General features: G+C 65.6%; 2 protein-coding genes across 9 annotated transcripts; both read left to right on the top strand.

The window, feature by feature from the left end:
• The first annotated feature begins 2,645 nt into the window (after positions 1–2,645).
• MAPK11 (mitogen-activated protein kinase 11) lies at positions 2,646–9,023 on the top strand. 3 transcript variants are annotated; one of them, XM_067698477.1, is made up of 12 exons: positions 2,646–2,820; positions 5,073–5,202; positions 5,278–5,336; positions 5,410–5,521; positions 5,596–5,625; positions 5,712–5,759; positions 5,845–5,959; positions 6,282–6,353; positions 6,594–6,673; positions 7,122–7,200; positions 7,287–7,333; positions 7,739–9,023. In XM_067698477.1, exons 1-12 carry the CDS (start codon positions 2,705–2,707, stop codon positions 8,015–8,017), a joined length of 1,167 nt encoding a protein of 388 aa, XP_067554578.1. In that variant the 5' UTR covers positions 2,646–2,704; the 3' UTR covers positions 8,018–9,023. The 3 variants fall into 3 exon arrangements, with proteins under 3 accessions (XP_067554578.1, XP_067554579.1, XP_067554580.1); XM_067698479.1 differs by having other exon boundaries at positions 2,651–2,820; positions 7,287–7,460; positions 7,739–7,966; XM_067698478.1 differs by having other exon boundaries at positions 2,649–2,820; positions 7,287–7,882.
• Positions 9,024–10,302: 1,279 nt separating this feature from the next.
• MAPK12 (mitogen-activated protein kinase 12) lies at positions 10,303–19,110 on the top strand. Of its 6 annotated transcripts, XM_067698486.1 has the most exons (13): positions 10,303–10,321; positions 11,092–11,189; positions 11,262–11,391; positions 13,089–13,147; positions 14,002–14,113; positions 14,203–14,232; positions 14,486–14,533; positions 15,098–15,212; positions 15,428–15,499; positions 15,670–15,749; positions 15,829–15,907; positions 16,001–16,174; positions 18,556–19,110. In XM_067698486.1, exons 3-13 carry the CDS (start codon positions 11,377–11,379, stop codon positions 18,633–18,635), a joined length of 864 nt encoding a protein of 287 aa, XP_067554587.1. In that variant the 5' UTR covers positions 10,303–10,321; positions 11,092–11,189; positions 11,262–11,376; the 3' UTR covers positions 18,636–19,110. The 6 variants fall into 6 exon arrangements, with proteins under 6 accessions (XP_067554587.1, XP_067554581.1, XP_067554583.1 ...); XM_067698480.1 differs by lacking the exon at positions 10,303–10,321 and having other exon boundaries at positions 10,913–11,189; XM_067698482.1 differs by lacking the exons at positions 10,303–10,321; positions 18,556–19,110 and adding an exon at positions 16,485–18,549 and having other exon boundaries at positions 10,913–11,189.
• The last annotated feature ends 1,736 nt before the right edge of the window (positions 19,111–20,846 follow it).

Below are 20,846 nucleotides of genomic sequence, written 5' to 3'. Positions count from 1 at the left end.
ATGACCTTTCCTTCCAAATTGCAGAAAACAGCCCAGGACCACACCCTGCTTGCTTGTTAAGAGCAGGAGACCTCACCTAAATCATGGGGCCCCTGTGCCAGGGCCAGATAGCATTTTAGGAAGCTCGTTCTGACCTCAGGGAGAAGTGCAGCCAGGAGACCAGTGTGGGGCTGAAGAGGGGATGGCCTGGACCTGTGGAGAGGGGACAGTGGACACGGATGGTGGGGGCATCTCGGTACTTAGGGGTAGCTGTGAATCGCAGTAGAGAGTGGAAGGAGGCGGGGGGGGATTCCGGGGACCCAGGGCTCACAGGAGGCTATTCCGTGCCGCCCCATCCGTGCCCCATCTGCACACCCACTGGCAAGGCCTGCCACTCCTGGCTGCCCTCCATCCACACCACCCTCCCTCCAGGCTCAGTCCTCGACCTGCCGGCCGGGATAACGCTGTGAAAACACAGCACAGTGCGAATAAAAATCTGAAATCCTGTCGGTGCTCGCTGCCCAGCCTGCCACGGCCCTGCACCCATGGCCGCCACTCTCCATTCTGGTCTTCAAGTCAGGCTAAGTCCTGAGAGGCAGGACCGTCTGGAAGCTGGCCCAGCATCACTGCTGTCACCTCTGGGGGCTCTGACTGTGCTCCCCCTGCCACCCCACCACCACGGGGAATCCTCCCTGGTCATTCCCCTGCAGTATCACAGCCCCCTCCCCTCCAGAGGGCAACTTGGCCGAGACTGATCTGCCGGGGCAGCGGGGCACACTGCGGGCGCCCCTGTGCCCAGGGCAGGTTTGCTGAACGCTGAGGGAGGGTCTCAGTGCGGTGTGTGACCGCTGAGCAGGGCAGTGAGGCCGCTCCCCTCTGGTCAGCGCTGACCACTCGCAGCTGGGATTCCGGGTCGACAGACACCCCTGCCCCCGTGGGGGAGAGGGACAAAGGCCGCCCCTCCCTGCAGCGCGGCCGGTTCCCACGGCCCGCTGCTCCCTCCCGCCTCCTCTTCCCCTGCTTTAGCTGAAGCTCCATTAACTCCGCACAAAACCTCGGCTGCTTCGCCCGGCGGGCTGCCGGGAAAGTGCCCCTAGCGTGAGGCCCCGAGGAGGCCCCGGGTGGGGCGGCTGGGGGAAGGGACACCGGCGTCCTCACCCCATCCCCGCCGACCTCTGCTGGCTCCCAGAGAGGGAACTGAGGCCGGAGCAGCTGGGACTGGGACCCTGCTTCCTTTCTCACTTTTGGGCTCCCCCCAGGGTCCGGATCTGCCAGGCAGAAGTGTCCGTTTGCCTGGTACTGTGTTGACATGTTTTATTTTAATTTGGTTATCAATATTTGAGTATCGGGAGATTTCACATAAAAACTCAGGTTTTAGTTTGTTTCAGAAAAGTGGAAGGTTGGGACCTCAGCCTGATTTCCCCCTCTCCTGGGCGGGGGCAGCCCAACCTCTACCCACTGCTTCTGCAGGGTGGAGGGTCAGGAGGTATTTATATCCCAGGCAATGTTCTCTCCGAACCACTGTCACTTTAAGTGGGAAGTAGGAATAATCACTCTGACCTAGAGCTCTAGACAGATGCTGAACTAGGGAACAGGCCCCTCACAGTTTCTGCCGCCTGTGCGAACTACACCTTCCAGGTGGAGAGAGGAGATGTGCGGTGCTGGGCAGAGTTCGCCGATCTCGGGGGACGGTGGTTTCCAACTAGGGGAGCCCCGCAGGACCTAGGAAAGTCAGGGTGGGCTTCCTCGAAGAGTTGACAGCTGAGGGAGCTGTTTCAGAAGGAGGAAAGGTACCAGGCCCCAAAGAGGACCCATCTGGGGAGAGCTTCTTATGGGCCCAACACCCCAAAGGCCCCTGGTGCCGCCGCTGTCCCTGGTCCTGAGGGCTGGTCTCCGGGCCTGGCCCGGCAGTCACGCTTCTCCCAAGGGGCAGCAGGGCCCAGCCCCGGAGCCAGCCCGTGCAGGACGCCACAGCAGACCGTGGAAGGGTTCCTGGGAAGCGAAGCACACCGCCAAGGCCGGATGGCCTCCACGGGGGAGGGAAGGCAGGCTGACCCAGGATCCAAGGCACTTACATCTGCCCGCGGCGGACGGGCCCTATGCAAGCAAATGCCTAGCTTTTATTAGGGGGCATTTTCTATTCTGATAAAAAATACCTCCCATGGCTTGTCCCTGGCTTCTTTGATTTAGAGGATTCTACCTTCATTTCTGTGGGAGCACGCTGGGGGGAGAGGTGCGGTGCAGGTGAGAGGAGAGTAGGGATGCACGGACCAGAGCAGGTTGAAGGCGCGTTAACCGCAGGACCCGGACTAGGCGGATGGCGGGATGCGGGGACGGGAGGTGGACAGCGGGGCGGTGCCGGCGGTTGTGCCGGCAGGGGAGGGTGCGGGGAGCTGAGTCCTGAGAGGTGGTGGCGGCCTGGTCCGGGCGGTGCCGCGCCGAGGACCCACGCGGCGGACATTGGGGAAGTGCGTGGACCCCGGGAGGTGGGCGGTAAGTCGTTCCACGGCATCCCCTTCCCCCCACCTCCCCACCCCGCCCCGGGAAGGCCGGTTTCCGCTCGACCGCCGCCGCGGAGGGGCAGGAAGCCGCGCGTTCGTCTGCGGGAACCCCCTCCCCGGCTCCGCCCCGCTCCGCTCCGCCTCCGGCCTCCGGCTCGGGCTCCGCGGGGCGGGGGGCGCGGGGCGGGGCGCGGGGCGCGGGCCGAGCTGCGGCCGCTCTGGACATGTCGGGCCCGCGCGCCGGCTTCTATCGGCAGGAGCTGAACAAGACGGTGTGGGAGGTGCCGCAGCGGCTGCAAGGGCTGCGCCCGGTGGGCTCGGGCGCCTACGGCTCCGTCTGGTAGGGGCGGGACGGGGCAAGGGCGGGGGGATTGAGCGCGCGCCCCCTCCCCGCCCGTGCGGGGTTCCCGGCGTGGGGAGGGGCTCGCCCTGCCTCCGCCCCCGGGCCTTACGCAGATCCGAGGAATGAATGGGGGGTGGGGGCGTGAGGGAAACTTTCCTACCCGAGCCTCTCCCCGGCGGGAGAGGGGTCGTCCTCCCGCCCCTCCAACCCGGAGCGTCCCCCTCCGGGCCCGAATCCTGCGGCGTCACAGCTGGCGAAAGGGCGGGCAGGTCCCCCGGGGCCCTTGATGTCTGAGCATGCATCGGGGGTGCCCCCGGTCAAGGGCCAGGCAGCCCTGGGCTCCGGCAGGTACCCCCACCCCAGGGTGGGTAGCTCTGTTTGAAAAGGAAGAGCCCAGATTGGGGGCTGGGGGGCAAGACCCCTCACCTAAGAACGACCTCAAGCTCCCCCGTGGGTCCAGTCCACTGCCCCATTTTCCAAGGGATCTCAGGCTCCGAATGGGGCTTAGGCCCGATCAGAGACGCCTACCATCCCCCCCAGGGGGCGTCTACACCCCACCCCATTTTTGCCCCAACCAAGAGAGCTCACATGCAGCCTGCAGTTAGGCCCTGGAGCCCAGACAGTAGGGAGGGTGGGGCCGGGGGAGGCCTCTGGACCTGGTGGGGTGGAGGCCGGAGGGGGCTTTGGGTGGCAAGGGGCTTGCTTGCGGACAGTCCAGGCTGCAGTTCAGTGTTGACAGTGAGCCTGACTGTGGGTGTGGACGTTGAGAGGTGTCCCCCCAGAACCCAGAACCTGTGAAATGCGGGGTGACTGCGGGGGTCATGGGTGTGGGGAGGCAGGGCCCCTGGGGGCAGGGTGTTGCTCCAGGATCCTGCAGAAGGTTGGGAGTGGGACTTCTCAGACCCCCTTACGAGGCCCAGCACTGGAGCCTGGAGCAGACGTTTGGGGTCCCCTGGGCCTCAGATCTCACTCTGCCACTGGCCAGCCATCAAGAACCTCAGGCCATTCCAGCCATTCCAGCCACAGGCCTCTATCTTCATGTCAAAGACCACAAGGGCAGGAAGAGGGTGTGGGCCAATGTGTGAGTGGTCCCTGGGGGATCTGACAGGGCCCTTGCTGGAAGTGCCTTCTGGGAACTCGTAGGAACAGTCAGGCTCCCCAGGGGAGGTCTCTCTCCACCACTTAGCTCTGCAGGGCCCCCATGCCGGTGATGGGCTCCCTCCCTCCTCTGATGTCTGAGGAAGCTGGTGACCCGGTGCCAATTCCCACAGTCCTTTGTTGACTGTGCAGACACAAAAGGATCTGCTGCGTGCGCACGCACACACACACACACACACACACACACGAGCGTGCACACGCACCCCGTGAAGAGCCACTCCCCTACTTCCCACCCCAGCAGTGACTTGGATGGGGGAGGGACTTTCCTCCACCACTGCCTGGGCCCATGCGCACCCCAGGTCCTGCAGGAGCTGCTCCCTGGGCCGCGTGGGCATGGGAGGTGGGCTGAGGCTCCACTCACTCTGGAGGGAGGCTGGATCCTGGAGATGAAGTGGGAGGGAAGGGGGGGGCAGCAGCCAGAGGGAACACTGGGCGAAGGCATCCCTTCCCGAGGGGCAGTGGGGCCACTGGACGACCAGGCCACTTGTGTTCGAGGATGATGCCCGTGAGTGTGGCATCTCCTGTGAAGAGTAGCTGGGTGTGGGGCTTGAGGGTCTAGACCTCAGGGGAGTGGGGTTGCACGAGGGGAAATATTCTGTGGGTCCAGGCACCACCCTCTGCTAGGTATTTCCTGCTGTCCAGTTTCTCACTGTGAAAGATAACGATGCAATAAACCCCTTTGGTCAGGTTTTTCTCCATATTTTGGATATTTGGGGGCTTTGGAGGTGACTCTGGAACCCCCTCAGGGGGCCCCCCAGACCCCCTGGCCTATGGGGGAGCTGGGGGTGCTGCCTGCTGTCTGCCACTGGCTGTTTCCCTGGCCTGTTATTTCCACCCTGAGCTGGGGGCAAGAGTCACTGGGGCCAGGAGACAGGAGAAATCCAGGTCCTGCCCTGGGCTCCCAGGTGGGCTGGGAAGGCTGGGGGTCAGAGGGTGGGGTGGAGGGTGAACTGACTCTGGAGGAAGGTGCAGGACTCCAGGAGGGAGGGGAGAGGCTTGGAGGGAGTGTTCAGACCGCCTCCTGGTGCCGGAGGCCTTCTGGCCTGTGGGGACCTCGCGACCGAGGCTGGGCCTCACAGACCGCCTTGCAGCTCAGCCTACGACACGCGGCTGCGCCAGAGGGTGGCGGTGAAGAAGCTGTCGCGCCCCTTCCAGTCGCTCATCCATGCGCGGAGGACGTACCGCGAGCTGCGGCTGCTCAAGCACCTGAAGCACGAGAACGTGAGCTGGGGGCGGCCGGGCCGGGGGAGGGGGGCGCCCGCGGGCCGCCGAGCCCTGACTGCCCTCTGCACCCAGGTCATCGGGCTGCTGGACGTGTTCACGCCGGCCACCTCCCTCGAGGACTTCAGCGAAGTGTGAGCGGCCGTGGCGGGGAGGGCGCGGGGTTGGGGTGGGGACTCTGTGCTCATCCCTGCCGCCGCTACCCAGGTACCTGGTGACCACGCTGATGGGCGCCGACCTGAACAACATCGTCAAGTGCCAGGCGCTGAGCGACGAGCACGTTCAGTTCCTCGTGTACCAGCTGCTGCGCGGGCTGAAGGTGGGCGCGGAAGCGGGGGGCGGGCGGGGGCGCAGGGGGCAGAACCTGACGCCCCCGCCGTCTCCCCCTCGCAGTACATCCACTCGGCGGGGATCATCCACCGGGTAGGTGCCGCGCGCGACGGGGGGCGTGGGGCTCCTGCGGCGGCGGCGGCGGCTTTGCCGGCGCTCACGCCGCGCCCGCCCTGCAGGACCTGAAGCCCAGCAACTTGGCTGTGAACGAGGACTGCGAGCTGCGGGTGAGCCGCTGGGGGAGGGGCTGGCGGGTCGACCGGCCGGGAGGCAGAGACCCGGAGGCGCTGACACGCCTGGCGGTGCCTCTAGATCCTGGACTTTGGGCTCGCGCGCCAGGCGGACGAGGAGATGACTGGCTACGTGGCCACGCGCTGGTACCGGGCCCCTGAGATCATGCTGAACTGGATGCACTACAACCAGACAGGTGACGTCAGCCCGTGTGGGGCAGCCCCTTGGGGCCGGTGGGCCTGGGGAGGGGGTGGGGCTGGGACCCAGAGGCCAAGGACCTTGGGGGACAGGCCAGGTGGGGGACCTGCGTTCACAAACAGACCTTCAGAAAGGCAGAGCACGGTGGGTCCTGGGCTGACGCTTCCCCCTGCCCAGGGTTGTGTCTAGAGAGGAGGGGCTGCTGGCTTTGGGCCTGAGCGTGAGTGCGGGGCCGCTGAGCTGGTGCAGTGCAGCCAGCCCCCAGCTCTCTGAGGAGGGACTTGGGGTGGGCAGACTGATGGAGACGCCTCCTCCCACAGTGGACATCTGGTCTGTGGGCTGCATCATGGCCGAGCTGCTCCAGGGAAAGGCCCTTTTCCCAGGAAATGACTGTATCCTTGGCGCAGGTTAGGGGTGAGCCAGGGTCTCCTGCTGTGGGGCGGGGGTCGAGGGGGGTGGGCTCTGGCCCTTTCTGGCCAGTCTTGCCCCCTCTGCCCCACACCGTGCCACCTTGGGCTCTCTGCTGTCCCCAGCGGCAGGAGAGCATGTTCTGGGCAGTGACCCAAGGTCTGGGGTTTGGGGTCCCGGGGGGAGTCCGTGCTTGGCCATTGGGCACTTCCTGAGCCAGGCAGACATCGACCAGCTGAAGCGCATCATGGAGGTGGTGGGCACACCCAGCCCTGAGGTTCTGGCAAAGATATCGTCGGAACACGTGAGTCATCGGCCACCAGCCCCCTCTGCTGACCAGCCACTCCCCCGCCCGCACTCTGGAGGAAGGGGCGCTGTGGGGATAGATGGGGCACCACGGGGGGAGCATGGGTCACAGTGGAATAGACCCCAGGGCAGGCGCCGACCCCTTCAGGGGGAAACAGGTGAACCGGGGAGACATTCCAGGCGTGAGGGACACTGCGGGTAAAACCTCGGCACCTGCAATGTCCTGGCCGTGGACAGTGGAGAGGCACCAGGCCCGGGACCTGCAGGCACGCAGGCCCAGGCAAGGTGCTGTAGCCACCAGACCCAAAGTGGGGAGGCCTCTGGTCCGCGTATGCCCTCGCCCAGGCCTGCTGGAGAGACTGAGTGTGGGGGCTTCTCCCGGCAGGCCCCTGCCTGGCTCAGGCAGGCGTCGAGCCGCCCCTCAGGCCCTTCCCCTGTGCTCCTAGGCCCGGACCTACATCCAGTCCCTGCCCCACATGCCCCAGAAGGACCTCAGGAGCATCTTCCGTGGAGCCAACCCCCTGGGTGAGGATGGGCCCTGGGTCCGGGCTGGGCTCCACGTCTAGCCCTGGCTGTGGAGATGACCAGCCCTGCACCCCGCCCCTCTGCAGCTGTGGACCTCCTGGGACGGATGCTGGTGCTGGACAGTGACCAGAGGGTCAGTGCAGCCGAGGCCCTGGCCCATGCCTACTTCAGCCAGTACCACGACCCCGAGGATGAGCCCGAGGCCGAGCCCTACGACGAAAGCGTTGAGGCCAAGGAGCGCACGGTGGAGGAGTGGAAGGGTGGGCCTGAGGGCTGCGTCCCCCAGAGGCTGAGCGCTGCCTGTTTTCTGCAGGAAGTGCTCCAGTTTCTCTTGAGAGTGGTCTGAGCGAGGCCACGACACGGCCCCCCAGCCCCACTCTAGGGGGTCAGGTAGAGCTGGGGTTGGGTGTGTCCAGCAGAGGCTTGGGGGCAGCACGGGGCAGGCCCAGGAAGGGGCCCATGGGCCGAGGCTGCTCTCGGAGGGTGGTGGGCCTGGACTGCTGAAGGCCTGAGCTCACCCTTCCTCCTCCCCTCGCAGAGCTCACCTACCAGGAAGTCCTCAGCTTCAAGCCCCCAGAGCCACCGCAGCCGCCTGGCAGCCTGGACGTTAAGCAGTGAGGGGAATGCGGCTCGCCAGCCGCACTCGGACCCGAGGAGGGGCCTGAGCCCGCCTGCCCTCCCGCCTCGGCCCGCCAGACTCCCACGAGGGGCACCTCCCAACACCACTGCAGCCAGCAGCGCCCACCCCTGGCTTGGGACCCTTGTCTACACGCCGCGCCTTGTGGGAAGCCTGCACGTGTGTGAGCCACGGGTGTAGGAGTCTGGATAGAGCATGCTGGACTTCCTTGGTCCTCCTACCCCCTCCCAGCAACCTGGGTCTCCTTTGGTACCTCGCTATGGGGGACCTGGGTGCCATAAGAGCTCCCCCCTGGGGGGGGGTGTCTGTTTCCAGATCTCCTGGGTCGCAGAGGGCTGTCTTTGGGGGGCAGTGCCTTGGGGCCGGAGCCTCCTGGAGACAAAGGAAGGGGTCTCGATGGTCAGAGCTGCTCAGCCTGGAAGTGGGGGGCTACCCTGGAAAGTGCTGAGACTCAAAGGATCTTCCATGGCTGTGGCAGAGTGGGGACAGCTGCCTGGAGCCGTGTGTTCACCTACGCTGTGTGGCACATATGTGCTCCTGGAATTCACATGTCTGAGTAGATGCAGACGTGTGTGAACCTGAGGGCACCTGAGGGCCAGTGGCCATGGCCAGCAGGAGGCCCAAGTTGGGGTGGCTCTACTGTTGCCTCCCCTCCCCTCAGTTCCTGGTGTGGGTGGGGAGGGGGCATTGCTGAGATCCTGCTGGGCAGCATGCAAGGGGCTCGGGTGGCCGTGGGCAGCCATGTGAGCAAAAGCCCCTGCTCCTTGGGTGTGAGGGCTGCAGCAGGGTTCTGAGGCATGAGGGCACTGTGCCAGCTGGGGGGCTGGCAGGCACGGGGGCCTCCAGCCTCGAGGACACACATGCCGATGTGGACCCGGATCCTGGACCTTGGTCCAGAGCTGATGAAGAAACCTATGCCCACTCTACCTCTGCCCACCCTCTGGCCCTGCAGCCGGGCGCTGGGGCACTCAAGTCTGTGGGTCAGCCCTTGTCCTCTTCCCGCCTTCCGGAGTGGAGTTGACCTAGCGACCTCTGGGACAGGGCCCTGCTCCAGGCGTGTGGGAGGTGTGGGTCCTCCGTCAAGGGGCGTCTGTCAGGTGGTGACCTCTCACCTCGCAGGACCAGGGAGGTCTGAATGCTAAGTGCCTGCCCCAGGGTTTCGCAATAAAGTTCCCCTCTCACCCGGCTCGTGTCTCCAGCTCTAGGTTCTGCTCCCGCGCTGCCCCCACTGCCTGGAGAGGGCGGCCATATTCCGCTGGACCCTGGTCAGAGCAGCCACCTTCACCCTCCCTGCTCCCTGAGGGCCAATGGGGTCTGAGGTGGACAGGGCATGATGGCCACCAGCAGTCAACCCGCTGCCCTCAGAGTTTCATTGGGCGGGATCTGGCCCAGACCCAGACCTGCCCCTTCACTCAGTGGTCAGCGAGGACGCGGGTCGGGGGTGCTGAGGTCTCTGGGAGCAAAGGCCTGCCCTTCCCCAGGGTCAGGGAGGCAGCTTTCCTTTCCCTCCTGGTTAAGGGGAAAGAGGGCTGCTTCGCCTCGGGACACACACTGAGCTGCAGCCCCTGCCGCTCACTGCAGCTCAGGCTGGGAAAGCAGGGCGTCCCCAGGATGGGGACCTGCTATGCCTTTGCCCTAGGCCCTGGGGGTGGGGGTGGGGATCATCTGGGAGCTGGGCCTGCAGAGGCCTGGTCAGTGTGGGTGCTGGCCCTCAGGTCTTGGAGAACCCCTGGAGACCTGGCTGGGCCAAGTCCTGTGGGGGGGTGGTGGCGGATGGGAGCACAACTGGGACATGACGCATCTGGGAGTCTGGCCTGATGCACGACCTTTCTGGACCTCTGGACCCCATCACAGGGAGTAAGGGGGCCAGCTGGGGGCTTCCTGGAGGAGGCAGGTGGAGTGCCACAGGCGGCCCAGGGCATGAAGGGCACGGGGATGGGCGGTTGTGGCTCCAGTGACAGCAGGCTGCCCCCACTGACAAGCCTGCAATTCCTGAGCACCCCGATCAGATCACCGCGCACCCCAGCTGTAAAGCTGCTCTGGCCAGGCCGGAGCTGCTGAGCTGCTGATTCATGGCGCAAGGCACAGAGGGCGGGGCAGGGGGCCCTGGGGATCTTATTACCCCACTCTCAGGTCTGGGTCACAGGGCTGGGGGCTCTGTCGTCCAGCAGCATCTGGTCCAGGATGGGGCCAGACCCCTGAAATGATGTCCCCACCTAAGGGTAAGGGGGCACCCACCGAGCGAGCCCCAGTAGGGACCCCCTTCAGCCCTGGGGTCAGGCACATCTCCCTGGAGAGACTGGAGAGGTTCGAGCTGGGCTTTGAGGAGCAAGCCTGAGGGCCTCAGCTGAGCAGGGGTGGGACAGGCAGAGGGACGTGCAAATCTCTGGAGCAGTCTCCACCCAGACGTGCAGTGAGGAAGAGCCTTCAGAGCACAGGGGCCCAGGGGGACCTACAAGACCCACCCTCTCTGCTTCCGGCTTGGTAGGCAGCCTGAGTTTGGGAGACAGAATCAACTTCTTCACTGGGAAAGGGGGATGGAAGCAAGATAGGGGCCGGGGAACCCCGTACTGGGGGGTGGATGGGTCAGCCCCACGGTGAAGGTCGTCCTGCGGGGTGGGGAGTTGGAAGTGGGCGGGACTGGTGGTCAGTGATTTGCGGTTGGGGGTAGCAGTCGACGAGCTCAGGCTGCCAGGATGGGCTAGCGCCCTGGGGGCGCGGTCGTGAGGAGGAGGCGCGAGCCCCACGAGGCCCCGCTGACACAGCCTCCACTCGGGTCCGCGTAGTTCATCCCGAGTGCGGAGTGCGGAGGAGGGCCGGGGTCTCGGGCGCCGCGTCTGGGTCTACGATGGGACAGAGCTGCCAAGCGGCGCCCTCCTTCCCCCAGCCTCCGGCTTCCCAGGCGGCGACCGCCGCCTCATGTTTCCGGAGGGGCAGAAGGGCGGAAGGGGCGTCACGTGCGCGCGGCCCGGGGGCCGGTTGGTCCGCCCGCAGGGGAGGGGCCTCGCGCTACCCGGGCGGAGGCTGGGCGCGGGCCGGGGTCGGCGGCTCCGGAGAGCCCGGACGCGAAAGCCAGCAGCGGGGTGCCCCGGCGACGGCGCGGAGCCGGCTCTGCCCGCGCGGCGGTGGCCCGGGGTGCGCGCCAGGGCGTCTCACGGATCCCGGGTCCCCGGCCCTCGAGGCGAAGCGCCCGCGGGGTCCGCGGCGGGGGCGGTGCCCGGCCAGCCATGAGCTCTCCGCCGCCCGCCCGCAAGGGCTTTTACCGCCAGGAGGTGACCAAGACGGCCTGGGAGGTGCGCGCCGTGTACCAGGACCTGCAGCCCGTAGGCTCGGGCGCCTATGGCGCCGTGTGGTGAGCACAGGCCGGGAGGGGTGGCCGGGGGCTTGGTGGCCCGGGCCTCCAGCTAAGCGGTGCGCCCCGCAGCTCGGCGGTGGACAGTCGCACGGGCGCCAAGGTGGCCATAAAGAAGCTGTACCGGCCCTTCCAGTCCGAGCTGTTCGCCAAGCGCGCCTACCGCGAGCTGCGCCTGCTCAAGCACATGAGCCATGAGAACGTGAGTCGCGCAGTCCCCAGCTCCGGGCACCGCGTCCATCATCTCGCCTCTGCTCATCTCCCTTCTCCCCCCAAACCGTGCCCCGAAGACCCGGTCCCTCCTACCCAGCCCCTGGGCTGCTCCCCTAGGTGGCGGGGCGGGCGGAGGCGAGGGGTCAGGCAGTGTCCCCGGGGGCGGGGGGCTGGTCACAGTGGTGAGGGCCGAGCCCCGCTTCGTCCTAAGAGAGCTGCTTCCCCGGGGTCTAGTCCGCTCCGCCTGGGCCAGTCCCGGGAAGGACTTAGCTCTTTGGCTTCTTGCTGGAGCCCCATCTGGCTCCTCGGCCCAGGGTCTGGTCAGGGGACAGCCACTTGCCCAGGCCGAGGGGATCCTCCAGGTCTCACTCCAAACCCTGCCTCCAGCCAGGAGCCCCGAGGTGAGAGAGAACTTCAGGTGGGAGGAGCGGTTTTCCTGGAAGGGGCACTTAGCCTCTCCCGGGCACCCCCCTGCCGCCCCACCCGGCCCCCCTCCTGCAGCTGCTCTCCTGACCCCACTCCACCTCCTGAGCCGCAGCAGCCCCTCAACAGCCGGGTGCCGCCGCCTCCCTCCAGCGCTGCATTTCGTAAACCCCTCTTCCCGGAGGAAGTAGGCTCTGAGAAGCTGAGGTCCCAGTCCTGCCCCTTCTGTGCCCACTTCAGGCCTCCTCCCCCTCCCCCACCCCGTGCTGCAGAGGCCCAGAAGTCTCCACCAACCTGGTGGACCCCCATTTAACTTCCAGGATTCTTGCTAAAACCTCCCGATGCCCGGGCCTCACCTGCCTCCAGGCCCCTCTCTAGATGTCCCACTGTTCTCTCCTCCCGCCACCCATGTCTCTGGCCGTGGTGGCTGTCCCTGCACCTCACTCCAGTTTGTCCCCGTATAGCAGCCAGGGGACACATTCAGCATCACACCTATTTAAACTGTTCTGCCGAAGCTCCTGGGATCAAAGCAAGCCTTCACCAGGTGCTGCGGGCGTGCTTGGGTTTTCTTTGGCTTCTCTTTGGCTGCGTGGTGGCCTGGTCCTCGGCCACCTGGCCTCTCTCCCCGTATTCCTCAAGCGCTCCGAGCGTTCTGCGTCCTGCCCGGCCACCATTCGCGTGGCCTCTGCCAGGTGTCCCCTGTCAGCACATCCACCTGTGCCTCCAGCCACTCTGATGTGCAGGCCTCCTGGGGTCCCTGGAGGCCCTGTCACCAGAAGCCCCAGGTGCCAGTTGTCACACTCCCCGTCTGCTGTCCAGCAGCCCCGACCAGAGGGCTGCGGGGCCGGCTGTGGCTGCCGGTGTGCTCACAGGGCTGCCTGCCTGGGCCTCTCTGGCGGAGGCACGGCCCCTGGAAGGGCCTGCTAGATACTGGCTGTCCCCATGCTGTTCCTGGGTCTTTAGTGGGGATAGGAAGAGGGGGAGGAAGGGCCAAGGGGCTGGAGCTCCTTGGATGGCTGGGAGCTGACCCAGACTTGGGGCTGCCCCTCCCCCAAAGGATCCCGGCTGTCACCATCCAAAAATAGCCCTTGTTTATGGGCATGTGTGCCAGGGCAGGGTTGAGCTGCCAGTGGGCAGAGCTGGGCCCTGTGGGCAGTGGGGGGAGACCAGGACAGCTGCAGGGGCCCTTCCTGCCCAGAGCAGGGTGTGCCCTCAGCTGTATCTGTGTCCCCAGCCCACCTGGTGCTCTGGCCTCCTCCCCAGGTAATTGGGCTGCTGGATGTGTTCACACCCAATGAGACCCTGGATGATTTCACGGACTTGTGAGTGCCGGCCAGGGGCTGGCCGGGCAGAGCAGGTGGTGTTGGGTGGCTCTCGGGTGCCCACTTCAGCTTCGGGGTCGGCAGGTGGGCCGCCTGCGGCAGGCCTTGCCTTGCAGCCCGGATGGGCGTCAGGTGCACACTGCCCACCCGCTCACCACACCACAGTCCACCCCCTGCCACGCGCCCCAGGGACCCACGGTGCTGGTACCACTGGGTGGATCTGGGCCTCCTCCTCCAGTGCCGGAGGCGTGAGCCTTGTACCTGAGGGTTTGTGAGTGCGTCCTGTGCTCTGGAACCCTGGCGCTAAGAGTGTGGCCTGTAACTGGAGCTGCTGACCTTTGCCGGCGGGTTGGGGGGGACCCAGTGCTGCCCTGTGCCTGCCTGGGTGGCCACCCCTGGCCTCACACTCCTGTTGGCCAGGAGCCAGGGGCCTGGCCCAGGAAGGGGGGGCAGGACAGGCTCCTCGTTGCCTGACCTGGCAGGGGTCAAGGACTCATGCTGGCAGGGTGCTAAGCACTTCTCTCTGTGTCTCTGTCCACCTGCCCAGCCTGCCCCTCTGAGCCAGATGTCCTGCTGTCACACCCCTGCCCACAGGCTCTTCCCTCCTTCCTCACGCCCCCGCCCCTGCCTATGAGCCTTGGTCTCCCAGCCCCTAGGCCACCCTCCAGGAGTCCCCAAAGCGCAGTCCCGACCTGCCTGGCATCGCAGGGCCCGGTGGGTGGTAGGAGGGTAGAGCCCAGTGCAGTGCTGTGGGGGGTGGGGACTGGGTGCTGCAGGGTGACAGGCTCTTCCAGGGCCTGAGCCCAGGCCCACGGGCGTGACCCCTGCTGTCTGGCCCCTCCCTGGCCCCGCAGTTACCTGGTGATGCCGTTCATGGGCACCGACCTGGGGAAGCTCATGAAGCACGAGAAGCTGAGTGAGGACCGAATCCAGTTCCTCGTCTACCAGATGCTCAAGGGGCTGAAGGTGGGGGCTTGGGGTGCCGCCAGAGTGGGTGGGGTCCCCCTAGACGTTCCTGCGAACTGACTGCTGCTGACCCCTCTGTGTCCCCACAGTACATCCATGCTGCTGGCGTCATCCACAGGGTGAGTCTGGCCAAGGTGGGCGCTTCCCCTGGCTGTGGGCGCGCGAGGGGCTCCACCTTTGGGGCTTCCTGTCTCACCCGCGAGGGGGCACCCTGCCTGCCCACAGCCCGGGGGCTGTGCACCTCCACCCTTCCTGGAAGGGCTGCAGGGTGGCCCGGTCTAGCCCGATGCTCCCAAATTCAGTTGCTGCCCTGGCCCTTGCCCTTGCGCCCTGGCGGGCGGGGCTGCATAGCCACCTTTCTTCTGCCCCCAGGACCTGAAGCCCGGCAACCTGGCCGTGAACGAGGACTGTGAGCTCAAGGTGTGTGTTGGGTTGGGGGCTCGGGACCTCCCCCGCACCTGCCCATCTGCCCGCCGGCCCCTTTGCCCTCAGGCCTGGAGGCGGACTGGCCCAGGCCCAGGCGGAGGGACAGACCACAGCCATCCAGGCAGTGGCCGAGCAGCTGATGGGCAGATGGGCCCTGGGGAGGCACTGGGTGGGGTGGCACAGGGGCATACCTGCTTGAGGGGAAGGGCGGGCGGTGTCCCCAGCTCCCCGTGCCCGAGCCAGGGCAGGGCTGAGCAGGCCTTCCCAAAAGTGCTGGCTGGGGCCCGGTGGTTCACAGGGAGCGGAGGTCCAGGGGCAGGAGACCCCCCCGGGGTGCCTGTTGTAAGGGTCGGGGGCAGGCACCGTCGGTTGCGCAGGGTGCACTGGCTGTGGGGAGGAACCCGCAGGGAGGCTTAGGGGTACCTGGCTGCAACCTCGGGCCCCAGAGGCTTGGCAGGAGGCCCCGGTGTGCCCAGTGCCCTTGGGGTCTTCTGGCCCACGGCTGGCCCACCCACTCCCCAGGGACCGCTTTGCCCCACCTTCTGATTCTGGCTGTAGATCCTGGACTTTGGCCTGGCCCGGCAGGCAGATAGCGAGATGACTGGGTACGTGGTGACCCGGTGGTACCGGGCGCCTGAGGTCATCTTGAATTGGATGCACTACACACAGACGGGTGAGGAGCTGCCCGGAGACGCGGCACCAGCTTCCTAGCCCGCCCCTGCCCGAGCTGCTCTGCGGGGAGGCTGCTGAGCTGGGCCGGGGCTGGGCAGGGCGTGGTAGGCTAGATGGCTCCTGGGCCCATGCCCCCCTCCGCCGCCCCCACTCCTGCGTCTGTGTGTGCCCCGCTCCCCAGCCCACAGAGCCCTGATGGAGGGGCTTCTGTCTCAGTGGACATCTGGTCAGTGGGCTGCATCATGGCTGAGATGATCACAGGGGAGACGCTCTTCAAAGGCAGCGACCGTATCCTACACCTGGAGCTGGGTGCGGGGGAGGCCTGCCCTACACCTGTGGGGAGCAGGCCAGGCGCACTGCCCGGGCTGGGGGGGAGCAGGCCAGGCGCACTGCCCGGGCTGGGGGTGTAGGTGAGCTCTGCCCTCTGGCCCCGCGCTGTGCTCCTGACCTCGGCCAAGACCTGGACCAGCTGAAGGAGATCATGAAGGTGACGGGGACGCCTCCCGCCGAGTTCGTGCAGAGGCTGCAGAGTGCCGAGGTCACTTGGGAGCCAGGCGTGAGCTGGAGGCCTGGGTCTGGGCCTGGCGGCCGGCGCCTCACCCTTTCTTCCCACACAGGCTCAGAACTACATGAACGGCCTCCCCGAGCTAAAGAAAAAGGATTTTGCCGCCATCCTGACCAACGCAAGCCCTCTGGGTAGGGTGGGGCTGCGGTGGGCACGGGGCAGTGACGTGGGTACCGGGGCCTGGGACCCGCCCCTCAGCCTGGCCTGATCCCCCCTTCCCCCAGCCGTGAACCTCCTGGAGAAGATGCTGGTGCTGGATGCGGAGCGGCGGGTGACGGCGGCCAAGGCGCTGACCCACCCCTACTTCGAGTCGCTCCACGACACGGAGGACGAGCCCAAAGCCCAAAAGTACGATGAATCCTTTGATGACGTGGACCGCACGCTGGAAGAGTGGAAGCGTGAGTGGGGGGCTCTGGGCAGGGCCTGTGGCTGGACCCCACCAGCCCCGTGCAGGTGGCCAGGGCTCAGAGTCCTGGGTCCCCCCACCCTGGGATGCAGGTTAGGTGAGGAACACAGTGGAGGTCAGGGGGCAGCTGGGCTTCCGGGCCAAGGCGACCTGAGCACTTGGCCTCTCCCGGCCCCCAGGCCTGCCAGCGTGCCTCCCCACGTCTAGGCCGGAGACCGGGCTACCCCGGAGACCCCCAGCACCCACTCCCCCAGGCCTCTGCTCGTACCTCTTGAATCTTCTGGCCTCTGTGTCCCTTTCAGGACCCCTCCTACCTGGACAGCTGCACACCCCTCGTCCTGCCAGCAGGATCAGGCCCACTCCAGGCAGTCCATAGCACCTCCCCCTTCCTCACTACCCCTCGCCCGCCCCCTCTAGCCCCACTGAGCACTTGAGACCTCCCTCTACCTGTGCTCTGCATCTCCAGGCTTTGCATTGGCCTGGAAACCGAGGGCCTCTCTCTTCTTCTCTGAGGGCTCCCAACACCTCAGCCTGAGGCTGGGCTCAGGGACGCCTGCCCAGTCCCCGGGCCTCCCTCTGCTGGGGCCCTGACGCCCCATGCTGGAACGGGCCTTGTCTAGCTCCACCCTGGCATGGCAGGCATCTTCTCTCGGTGGCTGCCGGACCCGCCTGGGGGAGCAGGGACGTCTGAGGGCAGCAGTCAGAGCCGACGGAGCTGTGGCACTGGTCGCCACTGTCCTAGACCCCATCCTGGCTGTGCCTCAGACCTGGGGCCGCGGTCCTGGATGTGGGGGGTAGAGGTGGGGCTGGACGGGTTGTGCTTCTCAAACCACATTCTTCAGGGTCATCGGGGAGTCCCAGCAGCGGCTCTGCCCTTATCTGTGCTGTGTTTTGTGCTTGTAAGTTCTCTGTTGCTAGAAAGATAACAAGAAAACCGAAAACCATGGGCCACAGGATCCTCTCTGCGGTCTCCGCCACAAACTGTAGTAAGAGCTTTTGCTTTTTACAAACAGACCGTGGTGGACATGTGGTCTGTTTGTGGTTGAGCCCCTGGTCAGGAATGCAAACTCATCACCTCCTGTTTCCCCGGGAAAAGCCAGCTTTACAGCAAGGACCTCTCTATACAAACCTTCCCTGTGTGGATGGGCCCCTGCACCAGGGTTAGATGAGGGCCTGGGAGGCACCTCACGGGGTAGCAATACAACTGTGCCGTGTGCTGGGCAAACCACACAGACCACCTGCTCTAAAAGCACAGTCCTTCCTGAACTGGGCTTGTGGAGTACCAGTGGTCCCCCAAAGGCGCGTTCCTGTGGCCAGGTGAGCGTGGGCACCCTGGGGTAGGTGGAGCGGAACCGTCCTCTTGCAGGCTGGTCAGAGGGGAGGCGGGGCAGCGCCCGCCTTCCTTTGGGATGGCTTGCTCTGGGCCAGGTTCAGGAAACGTGAGCACCGGCGAGGAAGCTGGATGCTGCAGGTAGTTGGTGGGAATTCCACACTCGTTTATTAATTAATTTCTGGCTGCATTGGGTCTTTGTTGTTGGGTCTTAGTTGCTGTGCGCGGGCTTTCTCTAGTTGCGGCGAGCAGGGGCTACTCTTCGTTGCATTGCGAGGGCTTCTGATTGCGGTGGCTTCTCGTTGCAGAGCTTGGGCTCTAGGCGCGTGGGCTTCAGTAGTTGTGGCACGTGGGCTCAGTAGTTGTGGCTTGCGGGCTCTAGAGTGCAGGCTCAATAGTTGTGGCGCATGGGCTTTGTTGCTCCGCAGCATGTGGGATCTTCCCGGACCAGAGGTCAAACCCATGTCCCCTGCAGTGGCAGGCGGATTCTCAACCACTGTGCCACCAGGGAAGTCCCCATACTCGTTTCATAGATGTTCTGGATCCAGAAGCTGCGGTGTGCCCTGGTGGGACCCTGAGCAACTCCACTCAAGTGAACACATTGGTTTACATTCCTCAGATGTCCTCTGTTCACTGAGGCAGGCTGTGGAGCCAAGGCCACCCTAGGGGCCGTGGGTGTGGGTTACAGGAGCCCTGTCAGGGTGGACAGTCCCTGTGGATGGACACAGGTGGACTTGCACATGTGGGACAAAGGAGCCCACCTGGTGCCTGAACCCTAGCGGTGGTCTCTGACCCTGTTAATTTGGGGGACGGGCGGGCCCCCTAGTTCAGTGACTAACAGCCTGTGCTCTGGGCCTCCGCTCTCCACCCCCACCCCAAGTGGAATCTCATGGGACTTAACGCTGGTCCCCGCGAGCACCAGTGAGCTGGGCCCAGTGCTTCGTCTTGGTCACTGGCGTCCATCCTTGGTGTGCACTGTGGAGCTGTCTTAACAGGTGATGGGCCCCTTCTCCCATGACTCTGTCCCTCTCATCCTGCCCCAGGTGTCACATACAGAGAGGTGCTCAGCTTCAAGCCTCCCCGACAGCTGGGGGCCAAGGTCTCCAAGGAGACGGCCCTGTGAATACCCCTGGGCCCTGGGCCTGGAAGGGAGATCCTGTTTGCTACTGGGACCTTGGCTGGGGCTTGCATCCCAGGAGTCCCCTCGTTCCATGGAGCCTCTTCTGGAAGCCTGTTCCCCTGCTCTCAGAGCCCACCTCAGCCTAACCTTGGAGGAGCATCTGGACTTTCTGGACAGGACGCCCACCTGACCTGGGGCTGGGCTCTGACCCCCTGAGCAGTGGTCCCCTCCCCCAGGGTGCAGCAGAAGCCTCAGAACCTGTGGAGTGGGATGGGGTTTGGGGTCAAAGCCTAGCCTCTGACCCTGCCTGCTCTGGACTGTACTGAAAAGGAAGGACGGGAGGGTGCAGAGCACTGACTCAGGGACATGTCTCCTGGGGGCGTTGGTGTGGACGCTTCTGCACCACCCCCCTTAAATGTACATTGGCCACGTGGTATGGCCACACGGCTGGAGGAAATAAAGCCTTTTGTAGCTCCCACTCTGCTTCACTTCCTGATTTCTGGGCTGCATCTCCACCTTTAGGCTTTTGTATGGAGTAAGGGGGCTGGCCTGGGAGCCTCGGCCCCATCTTGAGCCACCGGGCCTGGGCACCTCCTCCCTCCCAGGTCACAAAGCTGGTGCCCACCTACACCCCCGTCCTGTGCCAGTGAGCCCCAAGTCTGGAGCCCCCCACATTAGGACTTGGCCCTGCCCCTCTTGTGGGGTGGCCTTCCTCTAAGCTAAGACCCTGGAGTCAGACCCAGGGCACGGCCTGATGGGGGTGAGGGGGTTAGGGTCCAGCTCGGGTCTCAGTACCAGGTGTTTGGGCTCCCTGCGCTCTCCAAGGCCAGGTTCTTGGGGAGGTGGGGTCACGCTAGACGCCTCGAGGCACCTCAGGTGTCTCTGACACGTCTGTGCCTTAGCAGAAGGGTGGTTTCGGTGCTCTTTTTCCTGCCCCTCCCTCGGCCATGCCCCACCGCCATTGGCGAGCCCGCGGGGCCCTCTGCCGGCCATTCGACGTCTCCGAGGACTGGCAGCTGGGTCAGGGGCCACTGTAGGGCTCCTGCGCCCGCCCTGGCTCCTCCCACCTGTCCCCCGGCAGGCGCGCCCAAAGCGGGGCTAGGCCGTCACCCTCCTCCCGGCCTGGGGCTCAGATGGACGCACCCAGTTGGTCCAGCCGAATACGGCCAGACGAGTTGCCAGAGTAAGGTACCTGCCTTCTCTGCCCAGGGGCCCTCCCGCGCCTCTGACGGAGCCCCGCCCGGGTCCCCGGCTCTCAGCGATCCAGGCGGGGCGGCCTGGCGCATGCCCCGCCTTCGCGGCCACGTGCCCAGGACGGCCAATCAGCACGCTGTTTTCCAGCCGCCGTGATTGGCTCAGGGGCGGGCACGTCTTCCCAGAGCCCCGCAGGCCGCCGGCTACCCGCACCAGCAGGTAGCCTGGCCAGAAAGGTGGCGATCCACGTGGCGCTGCTTGCCGCGGGCAGCGGGACCCTGTCAAGGCCTCCCTCTGCATCCATCCCACCTTAGGGATCGCCCCCGAACAGCCGGGGCGACCAGAGAACGGGACTGGGGCACGCCCGCCCCAGGACCCCACTTCCTAGACTTCAGGGCCCCTGCTCACGTCCCGCCTCCAAGAGACCCGCCTCCAGGGCTCCGCCTCCAAGACCCGGGACCCAACCCGCGGCGGCCCCGCCTCGAAGATGCCCGCCTTCCCAGACACCCCCACCCCCCCCAGGAACCGCCCCCCCCATCCAAGCCCTGCCTCAAAAGTGTCCGCCTGGGCCCCGCCTCCAAGACCAGACTCCGCCCATGTCTCCGTCCCCAAAGACCCGCGGGGTCCCCCCCCGACCCCGACTCAGTCCCCAGAAATCCCCTCCGTTTGAGGCCGGGGGCTCCCGGTTTCCTCCCCTCTTTGGCCATCTTGGTCTTGGCTGGGCCCGCGCCTCCTCCTTTACTGGCCTCATTCGTTCTCTCATTCATCTCTCGCCCAGACACTCCCTCTGTTGGCCTCCGCCCTGCCTACCCCGACGCTGCGCCGCTCCTGTCCAGGAGTTTCTCTGCCATAACCCTGACCCTCCGACTCGTCCGCTCTTCGGTCAGGGGTCTTCCTGGAGCTTAAATCGGATACTGTCACTCCCTTCTTGAGCCTTGGGGGCAGCGCTGCGCTGCGGCCCAGGCCGGGCTAAGCCACGACTACCGTCCCCGGTCGAGGCTCTCTCCTTGTGGCCTTGCC

The sequence above is a fragment of the Pseudorca crassidens genome, chromosome 11, assembly GCF_039906515.1.
Source record: "Pseudorca crassidens isolate mPseCra1 chromosome 11, mPseCra1.hap1, whole genome shotgun sequence".
In the NCBI taxonomy this organism is placed as follows: domain Eukaryota; kingdom Metazoa; phylum Chordata; class Mammalia; order Artiodactyla; family Delphinidae; genus Pseudorca; species Pseudorca crassidens.
This window is presented reverse-complemented; position numbering and strand designations above follow the sequence as displayed.